Source organism: Zeus faber (genome assembly GCF_960531495.2).
Source record: "Zeus faber genome assembly, chromosome: 1".
Taxonomy (NCBI): Eukaryota; Metazoa; Chordata; class Actinopteri; order Zeiformes; family Zeidae; genus Zeus; species Zeus faber.
The window spans coordinates 58,350,442-58,365,146 of record NC_137193.1 but is presented as its reverse complement, the minus strand read 5'-3'; the positions used below and the strand labels follow the sequence as shown (position 1 = coordinate 58,365,146).

Genomic DNA, 14,705 nt, shown 5'->3' with positions numbered 1-14,705 from the left:
ACCCAAACAGCTGGCGTGTCCCCCCCCCCCCACCCCACCCCACCCCACCCCACTCCACTCCACCCGGAGGGGGAGAGAGCGAGCGAGAGAGCGAGAGAGCGAGAGCGTCTCCGCTCCGTCCCACGGTCCACGCCGCAGCAGCAGTTACCTGCCGGAGCCGCGGTCTCACCTGTGGAAAGCGCCCTTCTCCCTCCGCCCTCCGCCCTCCGCCCTCCACCCTCCGCTCCGCCATCATGGGGATCTCCGCCTCGAGCCTCCTGGACCAGAGCAAATCCGACTACATCAAAGGTAACGTGGCGCGCGCGTGGATTTCCCCACTTTTTCAATTGTATTTGCAGCGGCGCCGCCCGAACTTTTCGGTTCCCCCGTCCATGTGTCCGCGAATTGGGACGTATCCGTGAGCGGTGAAAGGCTTTTTTCCCCCCTCTGACCCGATGCGCTTCTAAAGTCTTGTGAATTCCGTCGATGCGTCGCTCAGAAGTGAGGTGAGAGAAGTGCTTTTTATTTGGGGGGGGACGGGGACGTGCAGCGAGGACTCGGATTAGACGGGAATTGGGCACGAAAGACCAAATAAGACATTCGCTGAATTGGGCTCTCACTTGGGGAGATAAAACCGAAACGCGCGGCTGACCGAGCCTGTCAAGGTCGTTCCCCTCGTTTCCTTGGCGTTGCTTTCCTCCTCGTGTGCCGAAATGTCACGGAAATGACCTACGGGCTGGAATCACACGAAATTGGACGACCGCGTTCTCTTTCTTTCACCCTTTATCGCCTGGAATCAAGCAAAAATGGAGGTGAACGACGGACGAGCGTCCTGTGAGGCATTTCAGAAGGAGTCTGTTCACTCCTCCTCCCGCAGGAACAGTGAGAGTGAGCCACCAGCACCAAGACCTGTTCTACCTGCAGGTGTACCATGTACAGGGGGAAGACAAGAGAATGTGTGTGTTTGTGTGTGTGTGTGTGTGTCTGTGTGTCTGTGGTGTGTGTGTTGAGTGATGGGGCGGCAGAGCGTAGCTGAGGAAAAACAGGAAAAGTGAGAGAGATGTTATGGTTATGAGGGCATATTAACATTAATGTGGTGGTGTGAAACGACCTGGATACCGGCACGAAACAACATGTTAACTAGGGCTGCGCGATACGGTTAAAAAGAAAAACCCCAATCCAATTGTAATTATTTTTGACGGATACGAAGAAGAACAAGATTTTTAGGCCAGGGCGTCTCTCTGCACTGTCCGCATCACTACAGTACTACATTTATAATTGTGTTTTGTCGCACGTTTTACCTTCATCAAAAAATTGTAGCTTCTGCGATCTGGATATTGCACTTGGCCATATCGCGATCAGGTCATATTTTGATTAATTGTTCAGCGATAATGTTAACCTCTTGAAATACAACAATAAATTATTTGCTGCTTCAATCTATACCTAGTCTATACCTACGTAATCTAGCACACAGGTAGTTGGGAGAAACCGCTACGGACGGGTCCTTGTAAGGTTGTTTGACCTAATGTGTCCCACCACAGCAAAAGCCGCCACCTTGCGCATTTTTTAAAATCACCAGGAGCAGCCAAATAAGTTGAAAAAACCTTTCTTGAAGGAAAATTAGGTTTTTCCAGATTTGTGTTCCCTTGTATTTTTTTTTAATCTCTCAACCTATTTTCAAAACCGAGTTTGATTCATAAATAGTAGAAAAATGTTAAACCGTGGAGTTAAATATTCCCGTTAAATTACATGGTGAAACGCAGTTCACTTAGCGAGACGCGGAACAGCGCTGAACAACGCCAATCGATGGTTTCCTCCAAAGTGACCGTCCAGGTGAAGATCATTCCTCCATATTCTATGTAATGTGAAGTCACAATGCAAAACCGAAAAGCGGCGAAGAAGAAGAACCCTTCGCGTCACACACCTACGTCACTTCCGTAAACAGACGGTTAAAGCGCAGCACGGGGGTGTTTCGGTCTCACTTGTCTGTGAGAACGAAAGCGATGCTGAATCTCATATTACTCCGGACTTGGAGAACATTTCAAACTTAATGTGACGATGAAACGGAATATTTTCAAGAACCACCGGAGGAGACCGACGATACGACCGGTGTTGTTACAACGGAAGAAGTTGATGACGTGATGAAGTCCGTTGAGGTTGGTGACAGATTTTGAGATTTCAGACTTTCTGAGACTCATAAGATTGATAAACTCTACATTTTGTTGTGTTGTCCGTACCTTTAAACTCCAAAATAATTCCACTTTTGTAAAACATGTATATTCTTACTGTTAAATAAAAGGTTTTTTAAAAACAAAATTAGCTGTGTGTTGTTGAGCTATTCGTGATTGGCCCATTCAGCAGTATGGTAATTAGCCATGAGGCTTTGTTTGTCCGCCAACCCCATTTGCATTCTGGGAGCTGGCTGAATGAACCTGGTGCGGGTAAAACTTTGGAGGTGATTATCTCACACCCAGCCACACCTTGTCATTAACAAGTCATAGTTTTAAAAATATTTGCTTGATTTGCACAAGTGGCACCTTGTTTGGAAGCTCTGATTCTCCGCTTTCAAATGGTGCAAAAAAACAACAACTTGAAAGCTGCCAAATGACCCTAAAGTGCGCAGTGGGTCACCTATGTGCACAAGGGGTAGAACATCAAAGTTCTAAGCCTTTGCGCTGAAATAGCTGAACCTCAAAAGTTATAGATAGTTGAAATCAGTCAAAATCCTCTGCTGTTTTACGGGGGGGGGCTTTGTGATCTCATAAAGTGCATATGATGGACTGTGGGAGTCAGTCGAGCCTTTTCGTGTTTATGTCTTCGTGCCTCGTCACTTTTTCCTGGCTGCCATTGTACTGATCAACGGCCCTGTGCGATGATTTCACGGAGAAAGAATTCCTTTCTCCGTCTTTGTGTGTCTATCTGTGTTGTGTGTGTGTGTGTGTGTGTGTGTGTGTGTGTGTGTGTGTGTGTGTGTGTGTGTGTGTGTGTGTGTGTGTCTGCTCGGGAGAGGCAAGTTATTCTGCTAAAGCCATTATTTTGGGGTTGGGTTGGGTGCTGCCCTGAGTGGGATAACGCAACGCTGTTATCCCTCGACGCAGACGTCGGGGACTGCGTCGTGGATGAGCAAGGGCTAAATCATTCAAAGTGCGATGCTGCCACGTGTGCCGTGCCACAGCATCCCCAAGCGTCTCCACCGTGTGAAGAAAGACAAGTGAATAGGTGGACGTTTTCACCAGGGAGCCTATCTGTGGTTTATTTTGTGAAAACCTGAGTGTCTGGAGTACATTTGAGAATGTCTAGACATTATTAATTATAAATGGCAGTTCTCTCATTGGCAAATCATTACTTATACATACGTGTGTGTGTGTGTGTGTGTGTGTGTGTGTGTGTGTGTGTGTGTGTGTGTGTGTGTGTGTGTGTGTGTGTGTGTGTGTGTGTGTGTGTGTGTGTGTGTGTGTGTGTGTGTGTGTGTGTGTGTGTGTGTGTTGAGTTATAGGGCGGTAGAGCGTAGCTGAGGAAAAACAGGAAAAATGAGAGAGATGTTAGGGTTATGAGGGCATATTAACATTAATGTGGTGGTGTGAAACAACTTGGATACCGGCACGAAACAACATGTTAACTAGGGCTGTGGGTCTCCTGTCTGTTGACCCGTGCGTTGATCAATATTATCAAAGGAAATTTGGGCGATCAAACAAAGTCTCTGTTGTAGAGCCATCCTCATTCAAAACCTCAGCCTTGTGTTGTGTGATGTGTCCGACCGTCTGGTGCTCAGCTCATAGCCTTTCAGACTCCGAGTCTCTTACCAATCACCAAACACTCAGCACGACTCCATGTCATTATTCCTCTGTCACCCAGTTCTTCACAGGCGCAGTTGGCCGCAACACTCATACTTTTCCCACCTCTATTGCGTTGATTTTGTGGATTCATATTAGATAACTTATGGTCGGGGTCCATATGCCTATGAGCAGATGTAATAATCAAATGGTAATCAAACGGGGACATCGCTAATTTTACCTCTGCTTTGCTTGGCCAAGCTTCGCACTCTTGTAGAAGCGAGTATTACAGGGCAGGCACCAATCGAGATCTGGCCAAGTTCCAGTTCCAGTGGTAGCCCCAGTGTTACACCATCCCTCGGATATTCCACAGGGCTTGAAATATTCTACCACCCGTACCCTTGACCATTCTTCGCAGAGAAGGGAACTGCTTCCCCTGCCCTCTGCTCGAGACCCACCTGTTGTTTACTCAGGCTTGTTGGCTGAGTATTCAGTGCGCACAATACAAATGGGAGGCAAAAATGCTCCCATTTAAGTAGCCATCAGTCTGTTTTGGAAAGCTACGTTTGTGTATAGTGTCCAGTGAATGTGGATCCCAAGAAATAAGAGGTTTTGTTAAAGTTCCTAAAAATCAGCATCTACCTAAACTACTCCCTACAGCTCAGCTGTGTGCTTATTTAAGTTTGTTTGTTATTGATTGAGTATCTACGTGTGTTGGTTGTTGGGCCTTTCTGAGAACACACACAGACACACAACCACATACAAACATGCACACACTTGCACTAACACATTACAGCTGAGTTACAGGCGTTTCCATCCTATGATGTTTTGGTGTGTTGGGAACAAACAGGTTCTGCAGGTTATGATTGTCCCCACCTGATCGTAAGGCTCCGCCCCTTAGGGGCTATGCTCCTATTGGTTTATCACCAACTGTGTGTGCGAAAGTACTGAGTTCATTCATCCACTCACTTCAGCCAATATGGAGCAGCATAGCCAATATGAACCCTGTGCTCCCTTCGTGCTCTCTTCGGCTGGGCATGCTCGGCTGGCCACCGAGCATGCCCGCCACGTGGAACACCTAACAGAACACGTGCCACGGGTCCGGACTGTTGCGGAGGCGAGGAGACCATCGCCTGTGCTGTCAGCATGCTTGGCATACAACAGAGTATTTGTATGCCAATGCATCTAGGACAGAGTAAGTCTTCAAGTGGAGTCCCACTTCTGAACCTGCAATGCAACTCTTTATTAGTTCTTAAATCGTCAAGAACTGCTGCAATAACTCTGACATGTAGGATGACAAGAGCATCGCTTTTTGTTACACAGAACCACCACCAATCCCCCTCTTTGGAGAACGATCTTACCATGTTTTGATCTATAAACCACTAATCATCATTACTACGGATGTTAACTATGAATTGAAAATTGCTACTAAGAATTTATTTGATGAAGATTTTGTCTTATAGATAAGAACTGAACAATCTGCGGTCTTGTAATTTTATCAACGGGAGTGTTTGTGGGGTGCAGGGCTTTTCAAGAGAAAAAAATACACAGGCAAGAAAAAGTGAGGTCCACCGTACCGCAACCGGCTAGATGGCCCAGTTGGCCACAAGCCCTGAGTGTTCTCCGTTCCTTTCCACCGACCGGGGACGATGAAGACGTCCTCAGCGTGGACGAAGGGGACACCTTCTCTCAGTCTCCCTCTCCACCCAGGTATGTCACCTTATTTTCCAGCATCGAGCTGACCGCCAGAGGCCAGGCCTCTATCACGTTGGCCTGCCCCGTCAACGGGGAGCTGTGGGGCTGACCCCTCCGGGTGGACTTCCACAGCCTCCCCACTTCCGCTTGGGGGTGCTTGGGTATTCCCATGCCTCCACCACCATTTGCTACGGAGGCGGATTTGATGGTGGGGGCGGGGGGTGTTTGTGCATCAGGAGTGGACGACGGAGTCTATTGTTACTGCCATGCCCTCTCTCGACTGCTACTACCGGGGTTCCTGGGCTGCCCTTGGCAGGGCCTGCACTCCGGTCTCACCCTACAATCTCTTCACACGCAATGTAGTGGGATTTGAAGCTCAGAGGACGAGCACACCATGTCTGGAGGAAACAAATGCCCATCACCTCGCCCCGACCTCGGTTGGTTCTTGTGCATCCAAGAAACCACTGTTTGCCACTGCTGTCAGGGAAGGATAGATTCACTGTAAGAGGAGGACAGGAGACAACTCTCCCTACACCTGCTTTTGGCAGGGAAGAGCATGACTCCCTGTCCCCGCCCGAGTGCCCCTTGTGGGACACGCTGCCTGCGGCGTTCAATGAGCAATCGGTTGTCCAATTCGGGTGGCAAGACAACTGTTGTGCTATGGCCAGCCGGTCTCCACACAGTACCTATCTCATTGGCTATGCAAATGTATCGCGATGGTCTATGAATCGGTGGGTTGGGCTACACCAACCACTCTCCGTGCCCACTCTACTCGAGATGTGGCAGCTTCGGCTGCCCTTTTTAGATGCCTTGGGGTCCATGACATTTGTATGGCTGCGTCCTGGTCGTTGCCGCCCCAATTTGTCTGTTTCTAGCTGTGCAACGTTTGTGCAGAGTACCTTTCCCAGTAGTGCTCGGTGTTGCAACCTTTCACGGGCCACTCAGATTTTTTGACATGGTTCAAGTGTTTAGTGACTAACACTCTCTCTGTTGATACAGTTTGTGTAGTGTTAATTGCCTCCCATTGGTCCTTCAGTGGGGCACAATGGATAACCAGGGATGCGTGTGCGTAGATTAAGTCCACTGCCGGCTTCGGCTGCTTCAGCCTGCACCCTGGGCCGTTACGCACTAGGGGCGTGTATGGGTCCAGCAGGCAGTACAGTATTGGGGGTCTCCGCCCCTAGTATACCAATAGGAGCGTAGCCCCTATGGAGCGGAGCCTCCTGACATAGAACGAGAGTTACTGGAGCCTTGTATTGACAGTTCTCTGAAGGAGGCGTAGCCCCTTAGGGTTTTATACCCCACGGGATACCCATCAGTCTTACTGAATTGGTTTCAGAAGACAAAGGGAGCTCTTCGTCCCCTAGGCCTCCTTCATAGAACTGTAGTTACAAAGCTACAGTAACTCCATTTACTATTGAAGGTGTGTATGTGGGGGTGAAAAAGACAGCAGTGTGTGTGCACATGGGGGGAGGGGAGCTATAAAGAGGTGTCAGGTTTTTGAGGGATGATCATTGAAGTAACCTTTCAAAATACCATTCAATCAATTTGCCCATCAACCACCCCCCCTTGTTAACTGTGATTGAACACTATTAGCCTGAACACTTTTGAAATGCATATTGCAGGGCTAGCAAAAACCGTAGCTTCCTGCGAGTGGTTTCCATTATTAGTCGTGTTATTGTTGTTATTGTTATTATTATTTCGTTTTTTGTTACAGGAACAAGCAACACTGGGTTAGAGTCCTGTGTTACTCAACCTCTGGTAAATATACACACACAGGAGGTAAATATACAGTATGTGTGTCATATTTCTGTTAACTTACACCTACCACCTCAACCCCCCACCCGTCTCCTTGTCCACTGCATTGCTTCCTTGTACTGACTTGTATTTTGTCTCAGTCACTTCCTGAATGACAAAGAAGCTTCACGTTTGTATATCACAACCTAGCGGAATCCCCTTTCTTCAGGAAACGTTGCAGCAGCTGACAGTGTGAATCAGTGTGTGTAACATATGTTTCATTATCAGACGTGTTATCAGCCTCGATGCTTCACGAAAAACGTGTTAATACCACAGCAGCCTGGTCGTGAGGTTGCCTCTCGGCACCACAGTCCTGGCTTTGAGTCTCCTCTTAGATCCTGTCCACATGGAGTTGGCACATTCTCCCTGTGTTTGCGTGAGCTTCCTCCGGATGGTCTGGTTTCCTCCCACTTTAAAAAAAAAAGGAAAAAGTTGGTTAATGCAGCTAATTTGAGGCCCTCAGTCGCCCGTGTGTGTGTGTCTGTCTGGGATGGACTGATGTCCTACTCAAGCTGTCTCTCACACAGTCACAGTAAGCTGGGATAGACTCCAGAACACTTGCGACCCTGCACAGGAATATATTTTCACCTTATTGATCATGAATTATTTTATTGGTTACTTACTACTTCTATTGGTATGTTGCAATAGACAACATGGCATTTTTGCACATTTGTGTTCAGGGGATAGAGTTTGCGTGCACCCTGGTAAATATGGGGCACGTGTGTATGTGGAAACACCCTGCTTTTTTTTGTACGACTTCCACAGCCTCTGTTCTGATGTCAGGTCAGTAAACTAGCAGAGCAGGTCCCTCCAGTTTCGTGTCTTGCATTCTAGTAAGAACACGTACGCTACCTCACATACTGTTTTTGTTTTACCACAGAGCTGACAGCCTGCGGTGCCACGGCCTCAGTTTTATTTTAGAGAAGCACAAACGAGATGATGAGAGAGGGCGTCGCTCAGATAATAAATGGAGATCCGTTTATTTTGAGTTTGGGTTGGGCGTACGTAGAACTGGTAGACAAAAACCACGAGTATCATCCTTGGTACTAATTAGACGCATTGAAACATGTTACTCAGCATCAAAGCTACCATATTATCCAATGTGTGAATAAAAACATACTAAATAACTAAATACCGGTCACGTCTCCTCTATTTTCCTCTCAAACATCTCTGTGTGGATATGTGTCACCTTGGCAGCCAGAAAGTTCTCTAAATGAGGACAGCTGAATAGTTGGTTTGCTTGTCCACGCGGGCGCACGCCCACCTCCTTCCCGACGTATGCTGTTTGCCAAACATTTAACTTAGAAAGGGAAAATAATAAACAAATCTCTGCTGGCAATGACTTTGCATAAAGAGCATGCAAGCAATCACGGCTGGCTTCTCTTCGGCATGCTCAGATGATGTCAGAGTGCTGCGAACTGGGATGAACTCACAATTGCAGCCATTATGGAGAACCTTCTGCCCAGTGTTTTGTCCTCACATGACCATCTCAGCTTCCTATAATGACGCCATGCAGCGAGTGGACCCCAAATCGCTTTATTGGAACACAATCATTTAATCTCAAACAGCTAGGGACCTCTGGTATAAATCTCTTTCTATATGCATATGAGCCAGAGAAAGGCAAGAAAAATGACTTCTTAAAAGCTGCTGTGCGGAGAACTCAAGCTTCTCCCTTTGTGATCGCCCGATCTCCTGAGTGATATTGAGCCGACTAAAAGAGAAAGAGGTTGAGCCAAGACCACGACTTTAAATACTCTGCATGTGAATGTGAGTCGACTACAGTAATGACATCACTCGGTCTCATTCGCCATGCGTTGCGTAAGGACGGTCTCTCTGCCAGTTCCTCTTGTGGGAATGGGTGGTGCCTTAAAAAAAAAAAAAAAAACGTCTTTGGGGAAATTGAGTGTTTGAATCTAGATCAAGGGTCTTTTTCAATGCTTCATCTATTTTCCCCCATTAATCCAGATAGAGAGAGGGAATGAGGGAGAGAGGTAAAGAAAGAAAGAAAGAAATTACATGACATGACATGACATGACAAAAGATAGTTTCAGAGAGGGAAATAGACATTGTGAATGGGATCACGTTGCATTGTTTTTGGGATCTCACCCATAACAGGCAGCAGGATATCCAGTGTTTGTGATTGTGTGTGCACGGCATTGTTTTTGAATGGTTTGGTTTGGTTAAGTTTGGTTTGAATGCATGCGCCTTTTTTTTTTTTTTTTGATGGAATGTGTTTTGATTAGCTAATCAGCGGGGGAAGGCCTTGTCGAGGCTGTTGGGGAAAGGAGACGGAACTGCCCTTTAAACGCCATATTGTTCGGCAGCCCGAGTCTGGAAAAAAACAAGATTTGTCCCGTGGGGAAGGGTCCAGCTAGCCTTCCACTGCAGCTGTTGATGAAGAGGATAACCCCCCCCCCCACACACACACACACCCCTCCTTCAAAACTGCCGTCCAATTGGCATTCCCCTCTTTCTCCCTCTATCTCCCTTTCCATCTCGCTGTTCAATTCTATCCGCGCTTAAAATGTATTCTCTTTCTCAGTTTGTCTTTCTGTCTCTTTTGGTCCGTCTCTGCGCTCGCCGACTGCCTCTGTGTCGCTCGCTGTTTGGGCGCAACTGACAGTAAACTAGTTGCGGCCTCCACCTAAGCAAGCGACAGGAGCCTTTTCATCTATTTATATGTTTCTCTATTTCCATTGCCTTTGAACTCAGAACTCTCAAACGGCGGTGTGAATCAGCGATGCAGGTGCTGTATGAGCGCAGGGTTTACGCGTTAGTCCGGCTCATTTAGCTGTGTTTCCATAGTAATCCAGAACGGGATGTGTCATCTTCGGTATAACACATTATGCCTTCACTGTGTGAGATAATGACACAGCCATACACATGGAGGTTAATTTGGCACAAACCACTCTCGCGGGCATGTTTATGCATTTAGTGGTAGTAGGTCATTGTGAATAGCAGCTGATGTGTAATCAATATGCTCTCTTTCAAAAAGGAGCAGAAGCATGAATTAAAAGGGAAGTTTTGGCAGCGGTGTTTTGAAGCTGGAATTATGCAAACCCGGGAATGAGAACCTGCGGTGACACTGAGTCATTTGTTGCCCCCATGTGCATCCCTGGAAACTACGTTTGATCTGTTTTGCTTTTTCCTGGGAAACTGAACACCCGGCGTAAAGAATCAAGTCTGGCAAAGGGGGAACTCGGTGAAATGGGAGACTGTTTTTTTCCCAGCATAATCACCCGACTGCCAGCAATCAGGTTGACAGTTCGCAGAGACCCCTCCGTGTAGCCGGGAAGAGAGTGCGACGCAAAGCAGAGGAAAGCGGAAAAAAATGCATCTTTAAAGCCACGGATCACGAGCGGCCTTGGAGACCTAATGCTCCGAGAGACACGCAGGCTGATTGGGTACTTGTATGCTCTCTGGCAATTACTCACGCTAACCCAGAATGACACTAATGAGCGGCAACAGCTGCCTTGTGTAAACTCGGCGGGCTAATTGCAATATTATGCCTAGATAACCTGGAGTCCAGTGACATATCTGGGATTTGTTCGCATGGAAGACAGGACTTGGGAACGTCACCGCTCAGCGCGAGGGGGTTTAATTTGGATGGAGAGGGACAGGGAAATGGTTGTACGGCTGTACACGGATCGGCGGCGCTCAGCTGTCTTCCACTCGGAGAAATGGACCAGGCTCTTTGGCAACGTTAGCGACGGACGGACATCCATTCACCGCTTGTTGGATGCTGAGTGTTGGAAATATTGCGTCTGGAAATAAACAATAGTTCTTAAAGCAAAGTATCGTCCAAGCGGTGGTTTTTGTCTGACAAAGGATACTTGAATGTCAACGAAAATATTGTTATTACAAATTTCATTGCTAAATGTTACACAATGCAAACCGAAAAAGTACAAGCCCAAAGTAGTTGGCATTGTTTTGATTATCTTCGAGAGTGTACTCCAAACTCTCTCTATTACCAAATCTAAAAACTGTATTTTCCGTTAGTGCTGAAAACTCCTTTGACTGATTGAATGACATTTCTGACCATCAACAATCTTAATCCTAAAAGCTCTGTCCCTCTCACTTTCACTCTTTATTTCAATGTGTGTGTGTGTGTGTGTGTGTGTGTGTGTGTGTGTGTGTGTGTGTGTGTGTGTGTGCGTGTGTGCGTGTGTGCGTGTGCGCGTGTGTGTGCGCCTCTTTGCAGGCCAAGCTGAGGCTGAGCTGAAGGAGTTCAGTCCGTACTACAGGAAGCAGTATTCCGTCACCCATTTCCACCAGGTGGAGGATGACCTGGAGCAGCACAAGGAGACGATCACACAGCTGCTCAAACAGAGGGTACATCGCTCCTTAAATTAATCGGTTGATTGAAAACACTCGAGATTTATTGGAATGCTGAACATTTTCCACACACATTTAAATTCCTCTCGACAAGACAGACGAGACGAGAGAAAGCATGAATGTAAATGTGTTTATTAACAGGCACGCGTGTGATGTTTTTTTTGTGTGTGTGTGTGTGTGTGTGTGTGTGCGCACCAGGACACGCCCGAGGAGGGGGAGGTGCTTTACGAGGACGCCGTGCTCCACTTTGATGAGACAAGAAAGTGGAGGGAGCGCTATGTGGTAGTGAGGGCCAATTACTGCCTGGAGTGTCACGACAGCTTGGAGGTAAAGCCCCCAAAACCAATCCCCTGAGACTGAGATAACACCTGATTAAAACCCTCCTTCTCTATATTAGTCTTTTTAAAACTCTTCCCTCGTGTCCTCCTTCTTTTTTTAGTCTTATATGAAAGGGGTTTCGGCACGCCACAAGCTGCTACCCACGGGGGGAGCTGTCCTCACTAGGGAGGAGTGTTACATGAGCATGGTGGACAAATGCTTCCCCGACAACACCAGCAGTAAGTACAGAGTACACAACTCAGGGATCACTTTAAGGTATTTTCCTACGTCAACGCGCCAGGGCTAGAAGGGACCTAAGAGCTTGAAAAAGACAAAAAAAAAAAAAAATGCAGTCGTGTCAGTTCAGGATGCATTTATGTGGAGGGGGAGGCGTCACAAATCTACACAGGGGAAAGCCTGAAAGCCTGTGTGTTATGGTTGGAAAATCCTATTGGGTTAACCACAGATTCTCAAAATTATAATCAATTGGACACCTACGCAAACACACTCAAGTGTTGATGTGTTGGACTCCACAAACAAACCTAGGTACTCCATGGAACTCCATAAAAACATATTGACTCGAAAAACAGAGTGATATTTGATATATATATATATTTTTTAAATCAAGTGATACTTGGCCTGTGCTCTGTGTGTGTGTGATTGTGTGTGTGTGTGATTGTGCATGTGCGTGTGTATTAATAACGTATATTTGGACGTGAGTTAACAAAGACGTATTTTTCATTCCACGTCTCCGAGCAGCATTTTTTTTTACCAAATCTTTCCGACCCCCCCCCCCCCCCCCAAACTCCTACCTACATTAAGCTGCTTTTAGCTTTGTAGAGGACCTGCACGTGGGAGTTTAGTTTTAGTTTTTCTCTCTGGAAACGCTTTAACTCCCTCTCCTCTCAGACTAAGATACAGGGCTCAAAACGCAGAAGAAGGCTGCGTGTTCCCGCTCAAACCTTTAGAGAGACGAGACTGAAACCCGGGCTGGAAAATACGCAGTGCGTTCACATCGGATAAGCGGTGCTCTGGCACCGCCGAGGGCGCAAGCGTCGTGGCCGCTCTGCCTTTTCTCTTTCTCCATGAACGTGTGTGTTCACCGTGTGAATGGGGCTGTGGGTGGGCGGAATCTAAGACGGGGCAGGATATATCATCGCGTAAGATCACCTTTAACAAAGAAGGCGAGGTTCTTTGTGAGGCGTAAAAGGTTGAGACAAAGGTGTTATTACCATCTGTGGTTTTCATAGGAGTTTTTCACGTTTTTAAACATTGAACAAAGGTTCCGGTATCATGCATAAAGGTCAGGCTGCTGGCAGTTTGCATGAGACCTTCCAACGCCGTCCACGCGCTCAGTTTTGCCATTCTGCCTGGCGGTCGACAATAACAAGCTAATCAGCACAAACAGTTTTCGGGACTAAGCTCGTGGCATGAAGGCATACTGTGTTTGTATTGTGTCGCAGATGTGAAGGAGGATTTTGCACCCCCCCTGGCCGGTATGCCCGGTCAGTTCCCGGTCTACCTGCGTCTTCCCTACCGAAGGGACTACTACTTCTGCTTCCGGCAGGAGGCCAAGCAGGCGGACTTCCTCTCCATCCTGTCGGATTGCATCCGCCACCAGAACCAAGGTAGCGCTGAGCCTTCCCACTTTAAATAAAAAAAAGGATGCTGGCAGGCAGAAAGATGTTGTTTTGTAAAAAAAATAAATAAAATTTGCTTTTCAGGTCAACAGCCACGCTTTCTTTTCAATCCGTCTCCAAATGTTTTCAAAGTGGATTACCTTCGGCATAGAATTCTAGGATATGAAAGTGCGCTCTATTATCCAGTCCACAGAACAAGAGGAAGGAAGGAAAAGCAACTAAATCCCTGCCATCAAAACAAACAAACATAATTCTGGCTTCATTCCCACAAGATAGGGTTCATAGATAAAACGGTAAAAATAAATATGGAAAGACTATTTAAGTTTGCAATGTCTCAAAATGACCATAAATGGGATGTTTCCAGTTTTTGCCCAATAACTTGCGACTACAACCAGAATCCGACTGGACGATCTGTAGTTGCACTTGAAAATCGTATCACATTTGGATGTTAAATTAATTCCGATCTTTTTATTTTCGATCCATATTTAAACTGGATTGTATTTCCAGTGCTTGGACACTACAACGAGAACCGACTTTATTCTTGGTGTTTATTTTGTTATTTTTGGAATGCATTTTTTATTTCATTTGCATTTGCATTTTACACCACTAGAATCTATGATCCACCGTGGACCTGTCATTCTCAGAGCGGGGCTTTAACCAAGGCCAACTGTTACCATGGCAACAGACTTACCACACCAGCTCTGAGGCATACTGATGAAAGTTTGATCGTCTTTTGTCATTTGTGATGGCTGAAGACTCTTCTTATCAGTGGACCGGAGTCAATCACATTAGTGTTGAACTCTTTTGAAGATTATTATTGTTAAATTGCATTTATCTTTGTTGACATGTACGGAATTTGCACATTCCTGCACAAAGAGAAAAAATGCACATTTCTGCACAACCTGTACAGCTTTATTTAAAAAACAGACAAAAAAAACAATCTAAAACCGCCTTATTTTACATATTGTTATATATTTCACTTGTATTTTACTTTGTTCTTTGTTCGTGTTAACTTACTTGGCAATAAAGACTATTCTGATTCATATTCAGATTCAGATTCTGATTCTGAAAGCTGTGTGGAATGCAAATAAATATATTTAAATAAAATAATAAATATTTATTTACATTTCTGCCTTGTGCATCCAATGGGAATCAACAGAGCTACGAG

At 46.3% G+C, this 14,705-nt stretch overlaps 1 protein-coding gene across 3 annotated transcripts in view; it reads left to right on the top strand.

The window, feature by feature from the left end:
- Positions 1 to 96: 96 nt before the first annotated feature.
- The window catches only part of niban1a (niban apoptosis regulator 1a), a 26,827-nt gene continuing 12,218 nt past the window's right edge, over positions 97 to 14,705 (top strand). For all 3 annotated transcript variants that reach the window (XR_013844214.1, XM_080002530.1, XM_080002529.1), the window contains exons 1-5: positions 97 to 288; positions 11,446 to 11,576; positions 11,778 to 11,906; positions 12,019 to 12,136; positions 13,361 to 13,525. Coding sequence is in view for 2 of the 3 variants with exons in the window: in XM_080002530.1 (XP_079858656.1) it covers positions 234 to 288; positions 11,446 to 11,576; positions 11,778 to 11,906; positions 12,019 to 12,136; positions 13,361 to 13,525 (598 nt within the window). In the remaining variant the exon portion in view is untranslated. The remainder of the gene's footprint in view (positions 289 to 11,445; positions 11,577 to 11,777; positions 11,907 to 12,018; positions 12,137 to 13,360; positions 13,526 to 14,705) is intronic.